Source organism: Aquarana catesbeiana, linkage group LG03 (assembly GCF_042186555.1).
Source record: "Aquarana catesbeiana isolate 2022-GZ linkage group LG03, ASM4218655v1, whole genome shotgun sequence".
Classification (NCBI taxonomy): Eukaryota; Metazoa; Chordata; class Amphibia; order Anura; family Ranidae; genus Aquarana; species Aquarana catesbeiana.
Genome location: NC_133326.1, coordinates 415,287,500 through 415,313,380, shown reverse-complemented (window position 1 = coordinate 415,313,380; position 25,881 = coordinate 415,287,500). Strand labels below are relative to the sequence as shown.

The 25,881-nt window shown below is 44.9% G+C and overlaps 1 protein-coding gene across 2 annotated transcripts in view; it reads left to right on the top strand.

The window, feature by feature from the left end:
* KCNIP1 (potassium voltage-gated channel interacting protein 1) overlaps nt 1-25,881 on the top strand; it is a 586,554-nt gene that overhangs the window by 469,979 nt on the left and 90,694 nt on the right. For both annotated transcript variants that reach the window (XM_073620736.1, XM_073620735.1), the window contains one exon: nt 1,056-1,160. In XM_073620736.1, the coding sequence (XP_073476837.1) occupies nt 1,056-1,160 (105 nt within the window). The remainder of the gene's footprint in view (nt 1-1,055; nt 1,161-25,881) is intronic.

The following is a 25,881-nucleotide window of genomic DNA, read 5'->3' as shown; positions in this document are numbered from 1 at the left end:
CATCTACTCACCCTATGGTCCATGCCAACGGACCTTATTTTGTACAGTAAACGTTTATGGGGAACTGTGTCAAAATTACTTTTACAAAATCCAGATATACCACGTCTACGGGCCTTCCATTTTCTTCTAGATGGAAACTCACCTCCTCATAGAAGGTTAATAGATTGGTTTGGCAAGAACGATTATTTATGAATCCATGCTGATTACTGCTAATGATACCATTCTCATTACTAAAATCTTGTATATAGTCCCTTATCATCCCCTCTAAGAGCTTGCATACTACTGATGTTAGGCTAACTGGTCTGTAATTCCCAGGGATGTATTTTGGGCCCTTTTTACATATTGGTGCTACATTGGCTTTTCTCTAATCAGCTGGTACCATTCCAGTCAGTAGACTGTCAGTAAAAATTAGGTACAATGGTCTGGCAATTACTTGACTGATTTCCCTAAGTACCCTTGGATGCAAGCCATCTGGTCCCGGTGATTAATTAATGTTAAGTTTCCCAAGTCTAATTTTAATTCTGTCCTCTGTTAACCATGGAGGTGCTTCCTGTGATGTGTCATGAGGATAAACACGAATGATGTCACATATTTCGTAGAATACAAAACTCCCTATGAATAGTTGAGCAGTGCTCAGCCCTGACTTGATTTTGTTCTGGGAATGAGATGGGAAGTTTCTATCTTACTGATCTCACTACTGGAACACAGTACTGTATACTGTGTGTAGCTGATGCTACATACAGCTTATACAGCGCAAACAACTGGCACATCTAGTAGTGGAGGTAATAGGTTGTTTGAACCAGCTTGGTCCGAACAAACTATTTACACTTCATTACAATCTGTTAATCAGCTTTAATCTCATAGCACCTCATAAATCCCCAGACACTTAGCACACTTTTGAGACAATCTGACATCTCAAACAAATGTAAAAAGTTCATCCATAATGGTAACTTTGTAAGTTGATAAGATTGTAAGGTTATACAGTACCAGTAAAAACATTTTGTTCTGTAAAGAATGATGCTATTAGTTAAATGATTGTTCTTTTTTTCATTTAGGAAATGATGGATATAATTAAAGCCATATATGACATGATGGGGAAATATACATACCCTGCTCTCAAGGATGATGCCCCTAAGCAACACCTGGACCTATTTTTTCAGGTTAGTTTGCATTACTTTAAAAGCAATATTTTAAAATTATAACTTGTGGAAAGAGATTTCAGATAAGAGCAGTTTTGGTGCTTGAATGCTTGTGTTCTTGTTTGAAACCAACTTTAGGGTCTCCGCTCTGGCATATGTCCCCCATTTGGTGTGTTCCACTGAGGATGCAGGTCAGGATAGGATTCCATGTAATCCACAGAACAAATAGAGAAAAATCTCAGCCACTGCACAAAATACAAGACCAGCATGTAATAAGTGGACTGGGTGGTGTGTATGGGCTTGTATGGTGTTGTATGGTGTGCGGCGGCTGAGATTTTTCTCTATTTGTTGTGTGTTCTTATTCTGTTATAATTTCATGAAGCAAGGTGTGCCAGAAAACAACATTGCCTTGGTTAAAGTGGTATTAAATCCAAAAAGCAAACGTTTATTATATTGCAGCATACTTATTCTTAGATGTCGTGGCTGCATTCGTTTTCAATTGTAGGCCTTCTTTTTTTCCTTTGGTGATCCTGCCAGTATGTCTATTGTTTTTCTACTGAGCAAGTTCAGCAAAAGTAGCAGTTAGAATGTTAAATCATACCATTTACTACTGACAGGGGTGCTTACAATAATCAACTTTCATTTATTTATGTAAATGTTCATGTCGGGCCAGCTCGGTAGATTGTTCATAGAAAGGCCTGGATTCTTTCCAAGATACACATAATATAACTGGATAATAATATTTATAGGTAAAGTTGATCCAGGGAATATTTGATTGCCTCTTGGGGTTAAGGAGGGAATTCTTTTCCCCTGCTGGAGCAAATTAGATCAAGCTTTATTGGGGGGGGGTTGCCATCCTCTGGATCAACTGTGGGTATAGGATGGTGTGTGTGGGTATAGGATGGGGTGTGTGTGGGTGTGTGTGTGTGTACATATATACACACACACACTATATTGTCAAAAGTATTAGGACACCTGCCTTTACACGCACATGAACTTTATTGGCATCCCAGTCTTAGTGCGTAGGGTTCAATATTGAGTTGGCCCACCCTTTGCAGCTATAACAGCTTCAACTCTTCTTTAAAGGCTGTCCACAAGGTTTAGGAGTGTGTCTATGGGAAAGTTTGACCATTCTTCCAGTGATGCATTTGTGAGGTCAGGCACTGTTGTTGGATGAGAAGGCCTGGCTCGCAGTCTCCGCTCAAATTCATCCCAAAGGTGTTCTATCAGGTTGAGGTCAGGACTCTGTGCAGGCCAGTCATGTTCCTTCCACCCAAAACTCGGTCATCCATGTCTTTATGGACCATGCATCGCATACTAGCACATTATGAAATCTGTGATTTTTTTTCCTTCAACCCTATGATTGAAAAAATTTCAAAGTGTATATCCAGCTTTAGCAATAGCATGCAATGCCAAGCTAAAAAAAAATACTGTCATGCATTAAAAAGGCATACATTCAAGGCATAATCACTATTTCTACCCCTTTACAAAACACTGGTTCAGCCTCATCTTTAATAGGCAATTCAGTTTTGGTCACCAATCCTCAGGAAAGATTTTTTTGAATTAGACAAAATGAATAAGGGGGGTGGAGGACCTCAGCTATGAGGATTGATCACATTGAGTACAGTTATTCAATCTGGAGAAGAGGCGCTTAAGAGGGGCTATGATTACAATGTACAAATACATCAAAGGTGGCTTCAGTAACTGTAATAAACTGTTTACTCTAAGATCCCTGAAGAGAAAATGCCGCTATGGTTTGAGGTTAGAAGAAAAGAGGTCTGTTCTTAGATTGTGGAAAATTGACAGTTACTTACCGATAACTGTTTTTCTAGGATATCTTCCAGGACGGCATAACCTGAGAGATGACTGGTCCACCTGACAGGAAACACAATCAACATACAAGGTTAAAAGGCCCCTTCCTTCCCCCTGCACCTCAGTTCTCCCAAAGTAATAGGTTATCCGGGTGACAGAGAGAAACTCTTCCCGTAGTACTTATATTAAAACATGGGTGGGAAGTAGGCCTGCCGTCCTGGAAGATATCCTAGAAAAACAGTTATCGGTAAGTAACTGTCAATTTTCTCTAGTCATCTTCCAGGACGGCATAACCTGGGAGGATGGACAAGGAGTTCAAGGCCTACCTCAGGGCGGGACCACCGCTTGTAGCACCTTCCTTCCAAATGTCAGATCCTGGGGCGACAGCAGTTCCACTCTATAGTGTTTCAAAAAGGTATCCTGCTTCGCCCAAGTGGCTGTGTGACAGACCTGTTCTATCGAGGCCCCAGCTCTCTCTGCCCAAGAGGCCGCCAAGGATCTTGTTGAGTGGGCCTTAAGGTTCCCTGGTATTGGGGAATCGGTCTGCTCATAGGCCAATGTTATTGTCTGCCTAATCCACCTAGCCACAGTAGATTTAAACACCTGCCCTCCCTTTCTAGGGCCGCTAAATAAAATTAAAAGATGATTCGACTTTCTGTAGTCCTTTACTCTATCTAGATATGTCAATAAACATTTCCTGACATCTAATAAATTACATTTCCTCTCCTTCTCATTTTTAGGATTATCACAGAAGGAGGGTAAAGTGATCTCCTGAGATCTATTAAACTTAGATGCGACCTTGGGACGATATAGTGGGTCCTGTCTAAGAACCACTCTATCCTCCAGAATCAACAGAAAAGGCTCCTTAACTGACAGGGCCTGTAGGTCGCTCACCCTTCTGGCCGTGGTTATGGCCAACAGAAACGCCAACTTAAGTGTCAAAAACTTAACTGAAATCTCTTGTGCTGGTTCGAAGGGCGCTTTCGTCAGCGCCTCCAAAACCAGAGATAAATTCCATGGAGGAAATACATTCATTCTGACAGGGGTTACCCTCTCCCTTGCCAGAAGAAATCTCTTAATCAGAGGTTCTAGTGCGAGCCTCTGATCCAAAAATACAGATAACACTGCTATCTGTACTCACAAGGTGTTCGGGGAAATCCCCTGATCCACCCCTGCTTGCAAAAATTCCAGTACCACTGGTACTGAAGGGTAAGACACCTCCTTATCATGGCACTACTGTGAGAAGCAATTCCACACCTTGGAGTAGATCCTCCTGGTGACCAGCTTCCTGCTGCCCAAGAGGGTCTCAATTACCCTATCAGAGCACCCCTTACCCCTAAGGATCTCCTCCTCAAGAACAATGCCGTCAGTTTGAGGAATCCCGGGTCGGGGTGGAGGACTGGCCCCTGTAGGAGAAGATCTTGTCTGATTGGAAGATGGAGCGGAGGAGAAATTGACCACTTTTTCAGAGTGGCAAACCAGGTCCTTTTTGGCCACCATGGGGCTATAAGGATCAGTTCGCAATCTGAGCGGGCCAATTTTTGTAAGACCCGTGGTATTAAGACTAGTGGGGGAAAAGCGTATGCTAGATGGAAGTCCCAGTCCTGAGACAGAGCGTCCACTCCCTGGGATCCCCCTTCTCTGTTGAGAGAGAAAAAACGATCCACTTATTTGTTCCCTCTGTGGGCAAAAAGATCTATATCCGGATTCCCGAACATCTGACTTATCTGGAGAAATACCTCCTGATTTAACTCCCATTCCCCTTGAAGGATGGGTTGGCGGCTTAAGAAGTCTGCCACCACATTGGCGGTTCCTCTTATGTGAACCGCCGATATGGACTGAAGATTCTCTTCGGCCCAGTTTAAGATGTTCAGGACTAGACTCAGTAGTTTCCTGGATCTGGTGCCCCCCTGACGATTCAGGTAAGAGACCGTTGTCACATTGTCTGACAGGACTTGGATCTCTAAGCCCTGAATCCTGTCTCCAAAGGATACTAACGCCTGGCCCACCGCCAAGAGTTCTCTGTGGTTGGAGGATGCCCCTGCCTGAGAAGGCGTCCAGGCCCCCTGTGCTTGGATGTCCCCCAGGTGAGCGCCCCAACCCCAAGCGCTTGCATCGGTAGTGATTCTTGTGGGATTCCACTGGTCCCAGGGTAGGCCCACCCTGAGCTTGTCCTGATCCAGCCACCAATCTAGGGAGGTCCTTACTCTTGTTGGAATAGACACCCTTGCATCCAATGACTCTCTCCTTTTGTCCCAGGAGGACAAAAAGAAGAACTGCAGCTCCCTGGAGTGGAGCTGAGCCCAAGGAACCGCTGGAATACACTAGGTCATTAGACCTAGGACCCTCATGATATGCCTGCAAGAGCACTCCCTGGTTTCTTTTAAAGAGGATACTGCTGTAACCACCTTTAATCGTTTTTCTTCTGGAAGAAACAGTTTCTGAACCTCTGTATCCACCAGATATCCCAGGAACACTTTTATTTGGGACGGTGCCAGAGAAGATTTCTCTCTGTTTACTATCCAGCCCAAGGACTTCAGAGTGAAAATCACTCTGCCTACGTCTATCTCCACCTGCTCTAGGGATTGCCCGTATACCAAAAGGTCGTCTAGGTAGGGTATAAGGGACACCCCCTGTAGGTGTAGGTAAGCTACAACCTCCGCCAGGACCTTTGTGAAGATCCTTGGGCTTGCAGCTAATCCAAAGGGAAGAGCTCGGAATTGCCAATGCTGAATCCCTTTGCTCGTAAGGACTGCGAATCTCATGAGGGACTGGTGTTCCCTGGTGATCGGGATATGAAGGTAAGCATCCCTTATCGTGATCTATCGTGGCTAAGAACGCACCCCTTAATAAATGCCTGCGCACCGTGTATATACTCTCCATCCGGAAGCTCTTTTGTCGCAAAAAGCTGTTCAACTTCCTGAGATTTAATATCAGGCGAAATTTCCCTGACGGTTTTTGAACGACAAATACATGGGAGTAAAACCCTTGGTAAAGCTCTTCCGGTGGAACGGGGATGATCACCTCCTGGAACACCAATCCCTGCAAGCTGTCCAACAGCCCTGCAGCTTTTGAAGTTTCCTTGGGGAGACGGGTCAGAAAAAAGTTTTGAGGGGGAGGGGAGAGAAGCTCCAAACGATATCCCTCTGTTACAATCTGCAAGATATAGGGGCTTTCGGAGATTCTCTTCCACTGAGGGACAAAGTGGGATAATCTCCCCCCTACCCTGATGCTGGCGTCACTTAGACTGCTTGGTGGCGTCTTTAGGTCCAGAAAAGAGCAGACTACCTTTTTGTGCGCTCTTTCCGTTTCCCCACCTCCTATTCGCATCCTTTTTTCCTTTGAATTGACCCTGGTTAACGGAGGGACGAAAAAACTTCCTGCCCCTTGCTACTTTAGCTTTGACCGGGAACTTTTTTCCCTTTTCTGCTGACCTTGACAGCACCTGATCCAGGCCAGGTCCAAAGAGTTGTGAACCTTCAAAGGGCAAACCACATAGCCTTGATCTAGACATATGGTCCCCTTCCCATGATTTGACCCAGACTGCCCTTCTTGCGGAGTTAAGGAGGGCCGCAGATTTGGCTGTGTTCCTGACAGACTCCACAGCCGCATCTGCCAAATATGCCACAGCCTTACCTATTATTTCTAACGAGTCTGTGATTTCTTTGGAATCACTGCCTTTAGAAACATGGTTAGAAAGTCTGCCTAACCATGCTTCCACGTTTCTTGCCACGCATGCTGATGCCAAAGCTGGAGCCATGGCAGTCGCATTGGAATCCCATGCTCTGCGCAAAAGTGCCTCCGCCCTTCTGTCCATTTGGTCTTTTAGGTTCCCTGAATCCTCAAAAGACAAGTCAGATTTTTTAGAAACCTGTGACAGAGCTGCGTCTAACTTAGGGGTTTTAAAGAATTTCTGCTCTTCTTCCTCCCCAAACGGAAACCTTCTCTTCCAAGTTTTGAGTCTAAGAACCTTTCTTTCTGGGTCTTTCCACTCTCTCAAAATCACCTCCTTTAGGGCCTGATGAACTGGGAACACCCTGGACTGAGGCTTTCCCAAACCCCTGTACATCTTGTCCCGGGCCGACGCCTGAACCGGAGGTTCTGGGATATCCTCAGAGGCATAGATCGCCCTAAGTAACTGCCCCATGTCTTCCACGGGAAAGAGGTGGCTACTAGCTCTAGGACTGTCACTATCCTGGCTGTCAGCGTCTGTGTCTACACCTTCCTCTAATGAGTCCTCCTCTGACTCCTCTGGATCCTCAAACTCCTCAACTCCCGAAGTGACAGAGGAAGGGGGTCCTTGCAAGGTTTTCTGACCCCTGTCTGAAAAACCTTCCTGAGAGGAAGTGCCTTCTCTAGAGGACAGGATTTCTCTATCCTCCGCTTTAGGTGCTATAGCAGTCTTAATAGACTGGAGGGTAGAAAGCATCTCCGACTGTACCGCAAAGAAGCCCCTCATAACCTGTGAGGTTTCCTTACTAGACAGTTTTTGTATGCACCTATAGCAAAAAGGTTTCCCATGGTCCTGTGGGAGCTTATCATTACAATTCCCACATCTTTTTGACCTGGGAGGAGGGGGATTTTTGCCCTTCATCTTGTGAGCCCCTTGAGCAGAGCCGCCAGGATCTAGGGAGACAAAAAAGACAAAGTCCAAACTTTAACCAGTTTCCTAAGACTTTCTGTCTGTGTCTCTCTCTCACTCCCCCCCCCCATGGTGTAGGCAAGACCCCTCTTACTTCACCACAAAAACGGAAGAGAATTCACCACCACTGGCCTCTTCCTGGGCTAAGGTTGCAGCTGTTACCTCCTCTCCATCCATATCTGCTGCTTTGTGAGGTTTTCTGACCTCAAGAGAGGAGTATCTTGAGGCCTCCTGCTTTTCCCTGGAGCGCTGAGTGTCTTCTCCTATACACCGATGATCGGCGCCATTTTGTTGGAGAGCCGCTGTCTGAGGGAGGATTTTGGCCTCTAGTGTCCGAATCCGCCATTTTGGCATAGACCGGAAGTCGGAAGTTACAGCGCCCGGAACCGGAAACACCGCCATCTTACTCCACCCTGGGATGCCTGCTCCATACACAGGAGTTTCAGCATTCCCTATGAAGTCCAGGACCTCCACCAGCCCTACAAGGCACCAAGGTACCGACCTGGCTGGCGCCCTCTACCTCCTCTGTGGCCTAGACACCAGCCTGAGCTCCAGTTCCTTCATCACCTCCGTACCTGTCTGGGTGGAAGGAAAAAGCATGAGGTATGTGCTCACAGGAGTTCCGGGCTACCCCTCTGTACCCGGGAGGCTCCTTGCCGGGGAAGATTCTCTCCCCCGGCCATTGGGGGGACCCCCTGAGAAGGACAGGGCGATGGCTGGACCCGCCACCCTCCCCGGCTTTGGCGTCCAGCCCTCGGGGGGGGACCATCCGCTCTTAGCTTCAGGTCTGAGAAAAAACAACAAACGTTTCGCTGCCGGGAAACACAATCAAGAACTGAGGTGCAGGGGGAAGGGAGGGGCCTTTTAACCTTGTATGTTGATTGTGTTTCCTGTCAGGTGGACCAGTCATCTCTCAGGTTATGCCGTCCTGGAAGATGACTAGAGAAAGGGTTCTTTATTGATAGAGCAGCAGCATGGAACTCTTTCCCCCAGGAGGTGATACTATCTGAGAGTGTCATAACTTTTAGATCAGTGGATGTAAAGGAGCACCAATGTCCAGTAGATGTGTGTTTGAAAAGACTTTTTATTTTTGGTAGCAACAATAAAATCAAGCCAGCACGTTTCGGGGGAACAAAGACTCCCTCTTCCTCAAGGTTGTTCAAAAAGTTAAAGAGTACACAAAAACAAACATACAGATAAATATGTAGAAATGGAAAATTACAGCTAATTCTCATAAAATGCAAATCTGTAAGATAAAACCTACAGTATGAGCTCTGAGATGATATGAGAATTGGAAATGTATAGAGTACTGCCAACATCCTTAATAAACAAATGGAATAAAGAGAGATATGCAACCAGTGCATGAGTGGTCACCCCTTAAGACTTTTTAGGCAGAAAAGTATGAAAAGTAGAAAACTGTAAAAAATGCACGCAAGTGCCAACTTTATTAATTATAGAAAAAATTGTAATAGATATATATGAATACAAAATTCACTTTAAAATACATCAATAAATCAATCGTATACAAGGTAAATATATCAACCCAAGACTCACAATCCACTGCCTGAATCAAGTTGAGGTCAGACGGATAGATTTACAGCATACATCCCGACATGTTTCGGAAATTCACATTGATATATAATATTCCTTCATTAGGGGAGATTTACAATTAGGTGATTTGATCCTTATCTGTAATATAAATTTAATTATGAGATGGCTGTCCTTGCGCGTGGCCTCACTTTCTGCCCAGACTCTAGTCTGGACAGATTTGGGGCCATCAAGGATATCCATCTCCTCATACGTTAGATTTTATTAAAGAGTTTATATGCCAAAAAACAAAATCTAGAATCCAGGCAAACCAGCCAGGAGACTCAAGCACTGGATAATTTAATTGCTTTACTGGAAGAAAATGAGTCAGGGAACCTTATAGAGTCAATTGACATTAAGGCCCTCCTTGTGGCCATGCCCACCATGCAAACAAATGTATGTGCCCCTGATCTTTCACTTAAGAAGAAATCCACTATCTACTCCTCGCCAAGTTCTAATCACAATGCATCTGTTTTCCTTAAATTGATATCAGCTGACATCCGTAAAATGAAGAACTTTTCTGGTCCCCATGCAAATCTCAGTAGAGATGAGCGAGCTGCATTGGAGGCACTGGCCCATGACCACCACATTGTCATTAAACCCTCTGACGAGGGTGGCAATGTCGTGGTCATGAACAATGTCCAATACATTCCGATGTGCATGACCATACTTTGCAATTCGGAGTGGCATCGACCTATTTCTAGGTCACTGTTGGATAAGTTTACACAGGATTTCTATCTAATGGTTGACACTGCATTCTATGAAAATGTTATATCAAGGCAATTATGGGATTTTGTTAGGACCAGCTACCCAAGGGAGGCGACTTTTTACTCCCTACCCAAGCTACATATACATCAAAAAAACCCTCCGGGCAGACTCATTATGTCTGGGTGTGGCAGCTTGACTGAAAATCTTAGTCATGCAGTAGACAACCATCTTAAACCTCTTGTCACATGTTTATCGTCATATGTATGCGATACCATCCACTTTTTGCAGATCATTCAGGATCTGCACATCGAGGATGGTATCCAGCTAGTTGCCATAGATGTTGAATCTTTGTCCTGTACTATTCCCCATGCCAAGGGCCTGACAGCCATACGGCATGTACTGTCACAATTTAGTGAATGTGAACCCAAATATACTGATACTGACTTCATTCTGGCCTCCCTTGAGTTCATACTCCATCACAACGTGTTTTGCTTAGATGGTTCCCACTACCTCCAGGTACAGGGCGTTGCAATGGAGACATGTGCCCCATCGTATGCCAATCTGTACCTGGGGGGAGTGGGAACATTCACTGCTTACCAACGAATCGCTGTCTATGTATATGTTCCATGTCTTGGCATGGCGCCATTACATAGATGACGTATTTCTCATCTGGGATGGAACAATCGATTTGTTGCATGAATTCCTGGCTTCAGTTAACAACAATGAATTCAACTTAAAATTTACAATGACCCATAGTGCAATGGAAATTACTTTTTTAGATGTACTTGTGAAGAAACAGCTAGACGGGAGTCTCTGAAGTGAACTATACCGAAAACCGATGGCAGGGAATTCATTACTCCATGCGACAAGTTTTCACCCTAAACCCCTTCTCGCATAAATACCCTATAGTTAATACTTAAGGGCCCGTCAGAACTACCCTATAGTTAATACTTAAGGGCCCGTCAGAACTGTCCGGACACCATTGGCTTCAAAAATTTAGCTAACGTTTTGAGAAAGAGACTCTTCAAAAGAGGATATTCCAATACATGTCTTAAAAAAGCATATAGAAGAACCATTAATTTATCCCGTCATGACTTGTTAAACACACAAAAACAACCCTCTAATAATGACACAACAAGAATCATTACTACCTATTCATTACAACATAAACAAGTCAAACGTATTTTAAACAAATACTGGCATCTATTATCTATGGACCAGCTGCTGACCCCCTTTGTTTCAAGCTCTCCAGCTGTCACCTACAGGAGGGCACCCTTTGTGGGTGACAAAGTGGTCACCAGTGAGTACAAATCCCATAGAGGTGATGCATGCAAAACTTTGGGGACTTTACCATGCGGGGGATGCCCATATTGTCAGTACATGGACAGACGTAAATATAAATCTGCCCAACGGGCAACAATTTCACCCCAAACACTATGTCAATTGCAGAACCCCTAGCATAGTATATTTGCTCACATGTGAATGTGGGTGTTACTATGTTGGGAAAACCAAAAATTAGTTCTGGAAAAGGATATACCAACATCTTACCACCATATGAAAACGTGATCCTGATGCACCCATCGGCCGCCATATGGCCTTGGTTCATCCGGAGTCAATCCCCAAAGTTCACTTTCTTGCTCTTGACCGTATCCACTTTGATTCCAGAGGCGGCAATTTCAACAAACGCCTCCTCCAATGTGAATTAAGGTGGATATTTAATTTGCAGGCGACCTCACCACCTGGCCTCAATGAGGCATTCAATTTTAGACCCTTTTTCCCTGGATTTATCTTGGGAGTTTGCGAATTGAATTTTATAGCGAATTTTGAGACGCTATGTATTTTATCTCCTTATTATCCCTTTCCCCTTTCTCCGTGTCTGGTTTAATATTGAATTTTCCTGTACACCTATTGTCTCTTTCCTCCCTCCCCTTTTATATATGTACTGTCACCATGGTACTATATGTAATTTGTAAATCATGCTGGCTGTAAACAATTTTTCGTCCACTAGATGGCGCAATGTGGATCATATGGACAGTCCTGCTTGCTTGCAGACACTCGGCGGGTAGGCTCCACCCGCGCATGGCTGGGGCATGACGGTATGCACGGGGAAGAGCTCCTACATGTCCCCACTGCTGGTTCACCAGACAGGTGGGGACTTCCTACTCGCCGGTGACGCGTGACGTCATCATGCCCCGATGGATGTGGATACGCCGCATGCCTCCGGGTCTGGGAGACAATCTGAACTCCGCATACAGCTGTTGTGCATACAGCTGATTAAGTGGAGCAAGCCTATGAGTTAAACTGATTGGCCTATTCCATATCAGGTGCACTATTTAAGATGCAGACACTCAGCTGGCACTTGTCAGTCTATGAACTGCTGTCCAGAGGTCTGCATCTTGGATTTGAACAGCTAAAGGTAAATACATTGAATCTACATAGGTAAATCAGGGATATATATTCCCTTACCTTTATGCCGCAAATTTCCTTACGTCATATGCAGGACTAATTTAATTTGTCCTCTTTCTATGATTTTTTAAATAGTATATCTTGGCCACTAAACTCCAATCAGGTGTTTATTGTGGATGCGCTGCAGTGATCGGCTTTGGATCCATGACTGACCATCCTTTATTTCTGTGGACCTTCCAGCCAGAATGTATTCCTCTCATCATTGTTTTTATCCTGTTATGATTTATAATGAATTCCATTTATGTAAGTACCATTAGCCTTGATATAGAATATTGTGTAAAGTGTAATTGTTGGCACTCTCCTACACTACTATACAAAAAATATTATTACATAATTAAATTTATAGTACAGATAAGGATCAAATCACCCAATTGTAAATCTCCCCTGATGAAGGAATATTATATATCAATGTGAATTTCCGAAACATGTCGGGATGTATGCTGTAAATCTATCCGTCTGACCTCAACTTGATTCAGGCAGTGGATTGTGAGTCTTGGGTTGATATATTTACCTTGTATACGATTGATTCATTGATGTATTTTAAAGTGAATTTTGTATTCATATATATCTATTATTATTTTTTCTATAATTAATAAAGTTGGCACTTATGTGCACTTTTTACATATTTTTACTTTTCATACTTCTCTGCCTAAAAAGTCCTAAGGGGCGACCTCTTATGCACTGGTTGCATATCTCTCTTTATTCCAGTATTAGCTCTGTATGGGAAGAATATATACACACAACTACATATAGTGATCAGATGGTATGAATGAGCATTGAAACTGTAACCTGTTGCCAGGTGGAATATTTGTAGAGATAACAATAAGTGAAAAAATAATAAAAACTCTAGGAACTAATATGTGGGGGTGATGTGGTGTGTGGAAAGAAGGGATGAAGGCTGTGTTGGGCTAGGGATGGGTGCCTAGGACAACTTTCAGGAAGCAGAATTTACAGGGCTATAGAAATTATTAGAGAATAAAAATGACACACATATGTTGGATGGACCTGTGTCTTTTTTCAACCTTATAAGCTATGCAACAGGGGCGGACTGACCATTCCAGCACTTGGGCACTGCCTAAGGCCAATAGGGGGGCCCCATGGGAGGCTCCTGGTACCAACGCCTGTAGCAGGGGGAATCTAACAGTCAAGAATGATTGGTGCTGTGGGGGGGCACAATTACAACCCGCTTCTCCTCTCCCTCCCGCAGGTTTTAACTGCTTCATGGAAAGCCATACAGGGAGATTAGTGCTTTTGTCAGGATGGAAAGTGGAATGAGTCAGTGACCGGTACCAATGGCTTCTGGGTCCATTCATAACTAAAGCATAGTAAACTATGTTTACTATGCTTCAGTTTGTGAATAAGCAGGAGCCTCTGAGGGGCAGTTGAGGCTACAGAGAAAGGGACTGGGGAATGTTTCCTCATTTGTTATCACTGTCCCAAAAATGAGATTTTAACCTGAGATTTCAAAATGAGCCTTCAACATGGCTGTTAAAAAAATTGTAATAATTAATAAAAAATAAAAAAGTAAAAAAATAATAAAAAAGAAATTAATTAAAATAAAAAACTGACATCATCCACTGCTCTACTGATACCGTCCACTGCGCCCCCCCCCCCCCCCCAAAGCATTGTGGAAGGAAAATAAATAAATTAATTAATGAATTAATTAAAATTAAAAAACTGACACCATCCACTGCCCCCCACCCCCAAAAGCAAAACAAATCAATTAAATAAAATTGAAAGAACAAATAAATAAAATAATAAAAATAAAAACTACTGACACCATCCATTGCTCTAGTGACAGTGCCCACTGTCCTACTGAAACCATCCACTGCCCCCACTAAAAGCACTGTAAAATAAATGTAAAAAATATAAAAAATTGCAACAAATAAAAACATTTAGAAAATGTAAAAAAAAAAAAAATGAAGGGCTTCCTTTACATGGGGACGCAGCAGCTGTACAAACACAGCTGCAGGTTCTAATTTGACAGATGTGCAGGTGGCCCAGAATGCACACCTTCTGTGTTTGGGGCCACACACGTGCATCTACATACCTGTCAAATTAAGACTTATGGGAAAAAAATAAGGAACACTGCCCAGGTGGGTGAATCCAGATAAATGAATAACTGAAGTGAATTGAAGGACTCGTCTCAAGGATGCTCGCCACGGCTCGCCCACCGTACAAATTCCAAAAAAGGAAGAAACAGCTGCACTCCAAGATGATTAATATGAATCCTTTATTAATCCATCCAAGTGACACAGAAAAAATGACAAAGCATCAAGGCAGATATGTTTCACACAGTATCATGTGCTTAATCATTGCCAATGATTAAGCACATAATACTGTGTGAGACATGTCTGCCTTGATGTCTTAATTGTCGTTTTTCCTGTGGTGTGTCACTTGGATGGATTAATAAAGGACTCATATTCATAATCTTGGAATGCAGCCGTTTCTTCCTTTTTGCAAATTTAGACTTGTGACTGTGTTCATACAGTTGCTGTGCATTCCCATAATGTAACATAGGTTCCCTGCACACAGCTCCAGCCACATAAAAAAAAAAAAAAAAAAATCTTGTTCACACTGTTCAGGCCACAGCGCATATGTGAATGAGCCCCAAGACCTCTTTTAGATTTGCTGTGTTTGTGTTCACTACAGTATTAAGGATTTTAGCGTATTTTTTGTGAAAAGGAAATGATGACACAATAAATAGTCAAAAAAATTACATAAAAAGCAGCTAAATGCAATATGAGTTTAAAAAAATGCACATAAAACTCTCATGCTGCACTGCATGTCGCTGAGCTCAGTGCCGCTCCGCGCAGGCCTGCCGCATTAATGTTTCGCCACCAAGATGACTGCTGCATGGTGGTCATCTTTAAAACTGCTCCTTTTGTCCACCAACTAAGCTCTAAGCTCTAGTGGGCGTGACAACTCCTGTTTTTGAACTTTCCCATTGGCCAAGCTGCTTTTCTCTTTCCCCTTTCCGCATCTGGTTGGCACAAGCAGTTATCGGGGGGGGGGGGGAAGGGGTGACATGTGAGCAGTCATTTGCCAGAACAAATGTGAAGAGAACACGAGAGGAGGGCTCCTGTCAGAGCGATGAGGGACGAAGTGGGTGCGGCTATGATTGAAAAGAGTCGGTGTTTCGTCAGATTAGGCTACCCGTCAGATTTTGTAATGGAAGTCACGTTCCGTCGCTGCCATTTTGCTACACCCCGCACTCATCCACAGTAAGGATACAGTGAGAAGGCGGCAAGCGGACATCTTGTTACACCCATTTCACACTTATTTTTAAAAGTAAACTCAGCTTATATAGTGAGATTCAGTATTTTGAAATCCATCAGACTGTTTTGATGTTGATTTTTCAAAGTTTTTACTGTTAAAAATAAGTATGAAATACATTACTCTGGTGAGTGTAACAAGATGTCCGCTTGCTGCCTTCTCACTGTATCCTTATTGTGGACGAGTGCGGAGTGTAGCAAGATGGCAATGATAGAATGTCATTTCCTTTACAAAATCTTATGCCGTGTACACACGGGCGGACTTTTCAGCAACAAAAGTCCGACGGCCTGTCCGACAGACTTTCAACGGATTTTTGGTGGACTTCCGACGGACTTTCTAACGAACGGACTTGCCTACACACGATCACACAAAAAGTCCAACGAATTCGTACGTGATGATGTACACCAGACTAAAATAAGGAAGTTGATAGCCAGTAGCCAATAGCTGCCCTAGCGTCGGTTTTTGTCCGTCGAACTAGCATACAGACGAGTGGATTTCTGGGTTACGATGTTACGACGTAAAGATTTGAAGCATGTTCCAAATCTAAAGTCCATCAGATTTTTGACTGGAAAAGTCAGCTGAAGGTCCGATGAAGCCCACACACGATCGGATTGTCCGCCGGACTCGGTCCGTCAGACCAGTCCGGTCGAAAAGTCCGCTTGTGTGTACGCTGCATTACGGGTCAAAATCTGATGAAATACCAGCATTGGGAAGGATCCAGCAGGAAGGTTATAGTGGTGAGTGTGTAAGGAGGGGGGGAGTGCTTATGACCAGTGGAGAAGCCAACTAAATGCCTTTTTTTAATGTTTTTTCAAGGACATACCTAATATTATTAAAGAGGTTTTGGAAATACTGTGTGGTTGATTTACTAAAGCAGTGCACCATCAGTAGAGACACACGGCGAGGCACAATGCACATTTTCATATTTGCGACACGGTGCGCCAGTAACAGAGCTCGAATTCACCATTTACTGTTGTGGTCTCGGCGCACAGGAGAATGTAATCTGTGCGTCTCTATGGACATGGCGCACGGCATCTCCAATTCAATATTAACATAAGATGGAGGTGCCAATATTATGGGGTGATGTGAGGAAGTTTAGTAACAACTGCCCAAGTAACAGACATGCCCAAAATAGAATGAGAAAGTAACTTTTTCAGAGAGACCATGTAAGCACTGTGCATGCGCAAGCGGCCTTTGCATCCGTTCACATGAGTTTTTGCATTCCGGGCCCAAAATCTTAGTAAATGTTAAGCAAAGTACATGCAGTTGCATGCATTGTAAGGGTGCACCTTTAATCTTGACTAATTTTTTTTTAAGCTAATTCACCTTTGTTTTTTTTTAGAAGATTTGCACACAGGTCATATGAGCATGTTACATTGCCAACATGTGACATGTACCTTGTCAAAATTATGTAAAAAGACTCTTGCTCCTCTAGTTCCTTTTTTAAGGCCTAAAAGCATATGATTTCCTTTAGCTAGCTTTTGCTTTTAAAGGGGAACTCCACACTCTACTACATTCTCCAATGCTCTTGTCTCCCCCTCTAATCCCTTTGATTTCCTTGGGCTTGATTTTGCTTTTAAAGGGGAACGCCACACTCCACTCCATTCTCAAAAGGCCGTGAGCTGCCTTCACCAATCCAAATCACATCCTTTTCCAGAGCATACAACAGGGCCAGCTAGGAAAGGGGCTAGAAGAGCGATCGCCCAACCCCCTCCTGAACCATACAAGGCTACATGCACTTAACATAGGTGTCTGCCTTTGGGGCATGTTGGGCTCAGCCCAATCCCAACCACAAAGCACCTTGTACCCACTAGTTTAAAGGGGCTTTCCACATTCCGTAAAGCCCACTGTCTGCAACCCCCTTCAACCCCAGCCTAGGGCTGTGTGGAAGAGGCCCTTGTCCCACTGAATATGGGAACAAGGTGGATGACCTTTGGGGTGCCCGAGCCCCTCCTGCCCCCAAGCATCCACCCCCTTTCATGGGCTGGCTTGCTGTGTGTTTGGCTAGGGATTTGTTAGTGTTTGGGGTGGTATTTTTCACGTGGGGGCCCTCATTTAAAGCCTTAACAGACCCAAATGGCCTGGTATGTATTGGGGGGGCATGACATTTTTTCTTTTGGTTAAGATCTTGCAGCTGCAATCATTGTTGTGGGGCCCAAAGCAGCTGCCTCATACTTGCCAACTATCCCAGTTTAAATTCCTTTATCCCTTGAAATTTTAGTCCCATGCTATGTCCCGATATCTCAGTGTAAAGTTCTGTTGCTGTTGCCCAGCTCTGCCCTTTTGCCATGTACAGATGACTCGTCTGCAGATTCTGTGTTTACATGTAAATAACCTGCATTAATATGTAACTAGCGGCAGAATTAATATGTAAACACAGGCAGCATTCCTATCTACTGTATATCATGTCCCCCTGAGGTCATATCTACCATCACTTCTGCTGAATGCTGCCCACTGGGGAGGTAAAGGAGCATGTTTAAAAGTCCTGCCTACAACTATAGTCATTGAGCCTAACATCAGCCTGTTCTGCAAAGGAGCAAATTGGAGGTGGAACCCTTCTTCAAAATAACATGGTGCCACAGCAGCCTGAATTTTGGTTCATGTGAATACATACATCTCAGCCGATGCATGAGGGTGTCATTAACAATTAAAGGCAGTGCTGTATATCTGCTAAAGGACCGCATGTTTCTGTGATGTCAGGAAAGCGATTTTGCATGTGTTCCAGACACACACAAATGTGAACGCAGGCTAAATGTCTCAGGTACATTGGTGGTCAGTGTAAATCTTCTCATTACATTGGGGCTTGGTGTACAATCATTTCATTCACACTAGTGACCAGTGTGAAGGTCCCCCTTACATTGGTGGTCAGTGTAAATCCCTCTTTACACTGGTGGTTACTGTGAATGCTCCTATTACATTAGTGGTCAATGTAAATCCCCATTATATTGGTGGCCAGTGTAGAAACTCCTCTTTATATTGGTAATCATTAAAAAAATCGCAACTTGCATTTGTGGTCACTTTGGAATCCTCCCTTACATTGGTGGTCCATGTAGAAGCACCCTTTAAATTGGTGGTGAGTGTAAATCCCCCTTACATTGGTGGCCAGTGTAGAAATCCCCCTTTATCGGCTGTTGATGTAAAATCAACCATTATATTGGTTGTCAGTGTAAATTCTTCATAACATTGGTGATCAGTGTACATTTACTTTTACATTGGTGGTAAGTGCAGAATTGCCCTTACACTGATGGTCAGTGTAAATCCCCCCTAACAATGGTGGTCGGTGTAGAAGTGTCACTGATTGGTTGTTAAAGGTTACAGCACATCATCTCCTCACTGAAGTGTCACCTTACATTGGTGGTCAGTACAAAACTCCTCGACAATGGTTGTCAGTGCAAATTCCCCCTTACATGGAGGTCATTGTATATTTCCCCTTACACTGGTGGTTGGTGTAAATGCTCTAATTACATTGGTGTCAGTGTAGAAATCTCTCTTTTCTATTTTTGGGTGGCGTAAAATCCCCCTTTACATGGTGGTCAGTGCAAGTTCCCCCTCACATTGATGGTCAGTGTATATCCCCCCCACTATATACTTGCCAAAGATTTCTAGCTTTGCGCTACATGATTCAGAATTTGCCACAGTGTACTGTCTCCTAACTAATCCCATCCCCCCACTACTGTTATTGATCCCATCAACCCCCCATCATTGCCACTGATCCCAGGAGTCCTAGGATTCTTAGGAGTTTTCGTTCTATTGATGACCCTTCACCTTCCCAGTCCAGGCAGTGAGGAGATGATGTGCTGTAACCTTTAGCAACCAATCAGTGAGCAGTAATACTGAGCACTAACCCCTTGCAACCAATCATTGAGCGATGAAGATATGCAGTAACCTCTAGGAACCAATCAGTGAGCAGTAATAATGTGCAGTAACCTCTAGCAAACAATTAGTGAGTGGTAAAGGTGTCCAGTATCTTCTAGCAATCAATCAGTGAGCAGTATTGATGTACAGTAATCTCTAGCAATGAATCAACAAGCAGAAGTCATGTGCTGTAACCTCTAGAAAATAAACAGTGAGCCATAATGTGTGCTGTAACCTCTAGCAGCTAGTCAGTGAGACATAATGTTACCCTGTAACCTCTGGCAACCAATTGCAGTCACTGCCTGATCTGATTCAGTAAACTGATTTTGAGTCTAGCTGCTATTCTCCAAATAACAATTTTATTTATAAAGTTTTTTTTTACATAGATTCATGCAGTGTAGGGATGAGCTTCGAGTTGGAGTTGAACCCATGTTCGACTCGAACATCGCATGTTCGACCGTTCGTCGAATTGCGAACGTTATGGGCCGTTCACGCAAAATTCGAGTGGCGCGTCACGGCCCATAATTCACTGCAGCATTGCAGTGCATTGCTGACTGATGATTGGCTAAGCATGCACTATGACCCACATGCTTGGCCAATCACAGCGCCGTCTGTACAGAGAGCCGTAATTAGCCAAATCCAGGGTGGCTTTGGCCAGTTATGGCTCAGGGGGTTTAGTACACGCCCCACACTATATAAGGCCGCCTACGTGGCGGTCTTGTGTAGTGTGTTGCGGCGGTGGAGAGATAGACAGAGAGACAGTGTCATTTGATTTAAGTTAGATAGAGTAGGCAGGCGAGTCAGTTAGTGTATTGTGTGTGTGTGTATATATATATATATATATATATATATATATATATATATATATATATATATATATATGCATCCTAGGTGTATACACTGTATTCAGTTTAGCTAGATCCGTTCCTGTTATTCTCTTCCTACTGACAGGCAGGCAGGTGTTTTTACAGTATTTACAGCTAAAGAAAATTGCTGGTGTTCTTCTGATCCTATTAGTACCACAGGCAGGTAGCTACAGTATTTACAGTTAGTGTAGTGTGTCCTCTGCACAGTGTGCACCTAAAGCTACCTGAAGAAAATTGGTGGTGTTCTTCTGATCCTATTAGTACCACAGGCAGGCAGCTGCAGTATTTACAGTTAGTGTAGTGCGTCCTCTGCACAGTGTGCACCTAAAGCTACCTGAAGACAATTGCTGTTGTTCTGATCCTATTAATCCCACAGGCAGGCAGCTGCAGTATTTACAGTTAGTGTAGTGTGTCCTCTGCACTGTGTGCACCTAAAGCTACCTGAAGACAATTGCTGTTGTTCTGATCCTATTAGTACCACAGGCAAGCAGCTGCAGTATTTAATTAGTGTAGTGCGTCCTCTGCACAGTGTGCACCTAAAGCTACCTGAAGACAATTGCTGTTGTTCTGATGCTATTAGTACCACAGGCAAGCAACTGCAGTATTTACAGTTAGTGTAGTGCGTCCTCTGCACAGTGTGCACCTAAAGCTACTTGAAGAAAATTTGTGGTGTTCTTCTGATCCTATTAGTACCACAGGCAGGCAGCTGCAGTATTTACAGTTAGTGTACTGTGTCCTCTGCACAGTGTGCACCTAAAGCTACCTGAAGACAATTGCTGTTGTTCTGATCCTATTAATACCACAGGCAGGCAGCTGCAATATTTACAGTTAGTGTACTGTGTCCTCTGCACAGTGTGCACCTAAAGCTACCTGAAGAAATTTGGTGGTGTTCTTCTGATCCTATTAGTACCACGGGCAGGCAGCTGCAGTATTTACAGTAAGTGTAGTGCGTCCTCTGCACAGTGTGCACCTAAAGCTACCTGAAGAAAATTGTTGGTGTTCTTCTGATCCTATTAGTACCACAGGCAGGCAGCTGCAGTATTTACAGTTAGTGTAGTGTGTCCTCTGCACAGTGTGCACCTAAAGCTACCTGAAGAAAATTGGTGGTGTTCTTCTGATCCTATTAGTACCACAGGCAGGCAGCTGCAGTATTTACAGTTAGTGTAGTGCGTCCTCTGCACAGTGTGCACCTAAAGCTACCTGAAGACAATTGCTGTTGTTCTGATCCTATTAATCCCACAGGCAGGCAGCTGCAGTATTTACAGTTAGTGTAGTGCGTCCTCTGCACTGTGTGCACCTAAAGCTACCTGAAGACAATTGCTGTTGTTCTGATCCTATTAGTACCACAGGCAAGCAGCTGCAGTATTTAATTAGTGTAGTGCGTCCTCTGCACAGTGTGCACCTAAAGCTACCTGAAGACAATTGCTGTTGTTCTGATCCTATTAGTACCACAGGCAAGCAACTGCAGTATTTACAGTTAGTGTAGTGCGTCCTCTGCACAGTGTGCACCTAAAGCTACTTGAAGAAAATTTGTGGTGTTCTTCTGATCCTATTAGTACCACAGGCAGGCAGCTGCAGTATTTACAGTTAGTGTACTGTGTCCTCTGCACAGTGTGCACCTAAAGCTACCTGAAGACAATTGCTGTTGTTCTGATCCTATTAATACCACAGGCAGGCAGCTGCAATATTTACAGTTAGTGTACTGTGTCCTCTGCACAGTGTGCACCTAAAGCTACCTGAAGAAATTTGGTGGTGTTCTTCTGATCCTATTAGTACCACGGGCAGGCAGCTGCAGTATTTACAGTTAGTGTAGTGCGTCCTCTGCACAGTGTGCACCTAAAGCTACCTGAAGAAAATTGTTGGTGTTCTTCTGATCCTATTAGTACCACAGGCAGGCAGCTGCAGTATTTACAGTTAGTGTAGTGTGTCCTCTGCACAGTGTGCACCTAAAGCTACCTGAAGAAAATTGGTGGTGTTCTTCTGATCCTATTAGTACCACAGGCAGGCAGCTCCAGTATTTACAGTTAGTGTAGTGCGTCCTCTGCACAGTGTGCACCTAAAGCTACCTGAAGACAATTGCTGTTGTTCTGATCCTATTAATACCACAGGCAGCTGCAGTATTTACAGTTAGTGTAGTGCATCCTCTGCACAGTGTGCACCTAAAGCTACCTGAAGACAATTGCTGTTGTTCTGATCCTATTAGTACCACAGGCAATCAGCTGCAGTATTTACAGTTAGTGTAGTGCGTCCTTTGCACAGTGTGCACCTAAAGCTACCTTAAGACAATTGCTGTTGTTCTGATCCTATTAGTACCACAGGCAAGCAACTGCAGTATTTACAGTTAGTGTAGTGCATCCTCTGCACAGTGTGCATCTAAAGCTACCTGAAGAAAATTGGTGGTGTTCTTCTGATCCTATTAGTACCACAGGCTAGAAGCTGCAGTATTTACAGTTAGTGTAGTGCATCCTCTGCACAGTGTGCACCTAAAGCTACCTGAAGACAATTGCTGTTGTTCTGATTCTATTAGTACCACATGCAAGCAGCTCCAGTATTTACATATAGTGTGGTGCGTCCTCTGCACGGTGTGCACCTAAAGCTACCTGAAGAAAATTGGTGGTGTTCTTCTGATCCTATTAGTACCACAGGCAGGCAGCTGCAGTATTTACAGTTAGTGTACTGCGTCCTCTGCACAGTGTGCACCTAAAGCTACCTGAAGACAATTGCTGTTGCTCTGATCCTATTAATACCACAGGCAGGCAGCTGCAGTATTTACAGTTAGTGTACTGTGTCCTCTGCACAGTGTGCACCTAAAGCTACCCGAAGACAATTGCTGGTGTTCTCATACTAATAATACTACAGGCAGGCAGTTGATTCTGCTAGCTGCAGTATCAGTCTATATACATCCCAGCTTTGTGCAGCTACATCTCACTGCAGGCCATTAGTATGTCTGGAAGGCCAACAGGGAGAGGCAGACAGTCACAAGCCAATAAAAGAGGGCAAGCAGGCTCTGTGTCTAGAGGCAACAGTGCTGGTCATGGAGACTGTGCATCCTCATCAGCACGTGGCCGTAGGACAAGCTTGTCCTTTTTTTCGGTAGCTGGCCATGTTGAGCCGCAATATGCGGAAGACTTGGTCGAGTGGATGACCAAGCCGTCCTCAGCCTTCTCATCCTCTCTCACCCAGGCTCAGGGTACTTTGTCTGGCAAAGCAGCTGCCAACGCGGCCTCTTTCCTCGGCTCAATGGCATCAGTCACTCCTTCCCTAGCCCCACCATGTCCTCCTGAGGAGTCCCCCGAACTGTTTGACCACAGTGTTGAGTACATGCTCCAGGAGGATGCCCAGCATTTTGAAGGCTCCAATGATGGTACCCAGCTAGAGGAAGGCAGTAACGTGAACCCAGAGAGAGGGGGTGCCCAAGAAGGACAGCAATCTGGCAGTCATGTTCTCCCAGCTGCAGCATACTGCCAGGTTTGCTCCAGTGATGAGGAGGGAGGGGATGATGAGGTCACTGACTCCACATGGGTGCCTGATAGGAGAGAGGAGGAGGCACATCTCCAATGAGGCAGGATGCCCTCCAAGGGCCAGCTTAAGGGCAGCACACCGACTGCATCACACCGCAGAGCTCCGCATGTGCAGGGCGCTGCTGTCTCTGCGTGTTATTCCAAAAGTTCTTTGGTGTGGGCCTTTTTTGAGATGAGTGCATCAGATCCCACCGCTGCTATTTGCAACATATGTCTAAAGCATATCTCGCGTGGCCAAAACATCGCCCGTTTGGGCACCACATGCTTGACCAGACATATGTCGACCTGCCATGCAGTTAGTTGGCAAGCGTACCTAAAAGACCCACACCAAAGAACAAAGAGGACCTCTCCTTGCTCCTCATCAGCTGGGATCTCCAACCCCACTATACCTTCAGTCCTCTCTGAAACCTGCACTGAGAGGAATGAAGGTGTAGAGTTAGGTGTGTCACAGCCAAGTACTTGCGGGCAATCTGCTATCAGTACACCGACGTCAGATTGTACCAGGCAAATTTCCCTGCCCCAGCTGCTGCACCACCGAAAGAAGTTCGCTCCCAGTCATCCACATGCCCAGCGGTTGAATGCTAGCTTGGCTAAATTGCTAGCACTTCAACTGCTGCCTTTTCAGTTTGTAGACTCTGCCCCCTTCCATGAGTTTGTGGAATGTGCAGTTCCTCAGTGGCAGGTTCCCAAACGCCACTTTTTCTCACAGAAGGCGATTCCGGCTCTCTACCGGCATGTGGAAGGCAATGTCTTGGCCTCGCTGGACAGGGCAGTCAGCAGTAAGGTGCATATTACCACTGACTCATGGTCCATCAGGCATGGACAGGGACGTTACCTATCTTTCAACGCGCACTGGGTGACTCTTCTGGCAGCTGGGAAGGATGCAGGACAGGGTGCAGTAGTGTTGGAGGCTGTTCCGCTGCAACGTCTCCAAAATTCTACTAGTGGTGATTCTGCCACACCTCTCTCCTCCACCCCCTCCTCTTCTTCTTCCTCCATGTCCTCTTCCTGTGCTGATTTGTCCTCGGAACCAGTGGTGCTCTGTAGGTGTTCAAGGGGCTACGCAAGCACGCAGGCAAAAAGATAAAAAGATGCCATGCGGTGCTTGAGCTGGTGTGCTTGGGGGACAGGAGCCACACTGGGGCAGAGATTCTGTCAGCTCTGAAGGGGCAGGTTCAGAGGTGGTTGACGCCACGCCAGCTTAAGCCAGTTATTGTGGTTTGCGACTATGGCACCAACCTCCTCTCCACCCTCCAACAGGGACAACTGACCCATGTGCCCTGTTTGGCTCATGTCCTTAACTTGATGGTGCAGTGGTTCTTGGGCAGGTACCCGGGCTTACAGGATGTCCTGAGTAGGCCAGGAAAGTCTGTGTGCATTTCCGCAGGTCATAGAATGCCAGTGCTCGGCTGGCTGACCTCCAAAAGGAATTTAACCTGCCCAAGAACCGCCTAATCTGTGACACGCCCACCAGGTGGAACTAAACGTTGGCCATGCTGCAGCGGCTGCACATGCAGCAGAGGGCCATCAATGAGTACCTATGTGACTATGGCACCAGGACAGGGTCAGGGGACCTTGTTTTTTTTTTCCCCACGCCAGTGGGCTATGATCAGGGATGCATGCACTGTCCTGTCACCATTTGAGGAGGCCATGAGGATGGTGAGCAGTGACAGTGCATGCATCAGTGACACTGTCCCTCTTGTCCAGCTGTTGGAGCACACGCTGCGTGGAATAATGGACAGGGCACTTGAGGCAGAACAGAGGGAGGAACAGGAGGATTTCCTTACCTCTCAAGGCCCCCTTTATCCAGACTGTGTTCCTGTGTGCACGCCGATCACACAGGAAGAGGACGAGGAGGAGCAAGAGGAGGAGGATTGTGTCAGCATGGAGGTGGAGCCTGGCACTCAGCATCAGCAGCAGTCTTAAAGGGATCATTTACAGTCCCAAGAAACCCATGGACTTGTACGTGGCTGGGAGGAGGTGTCTGCGGATCATGTCGTCCTTAGTGA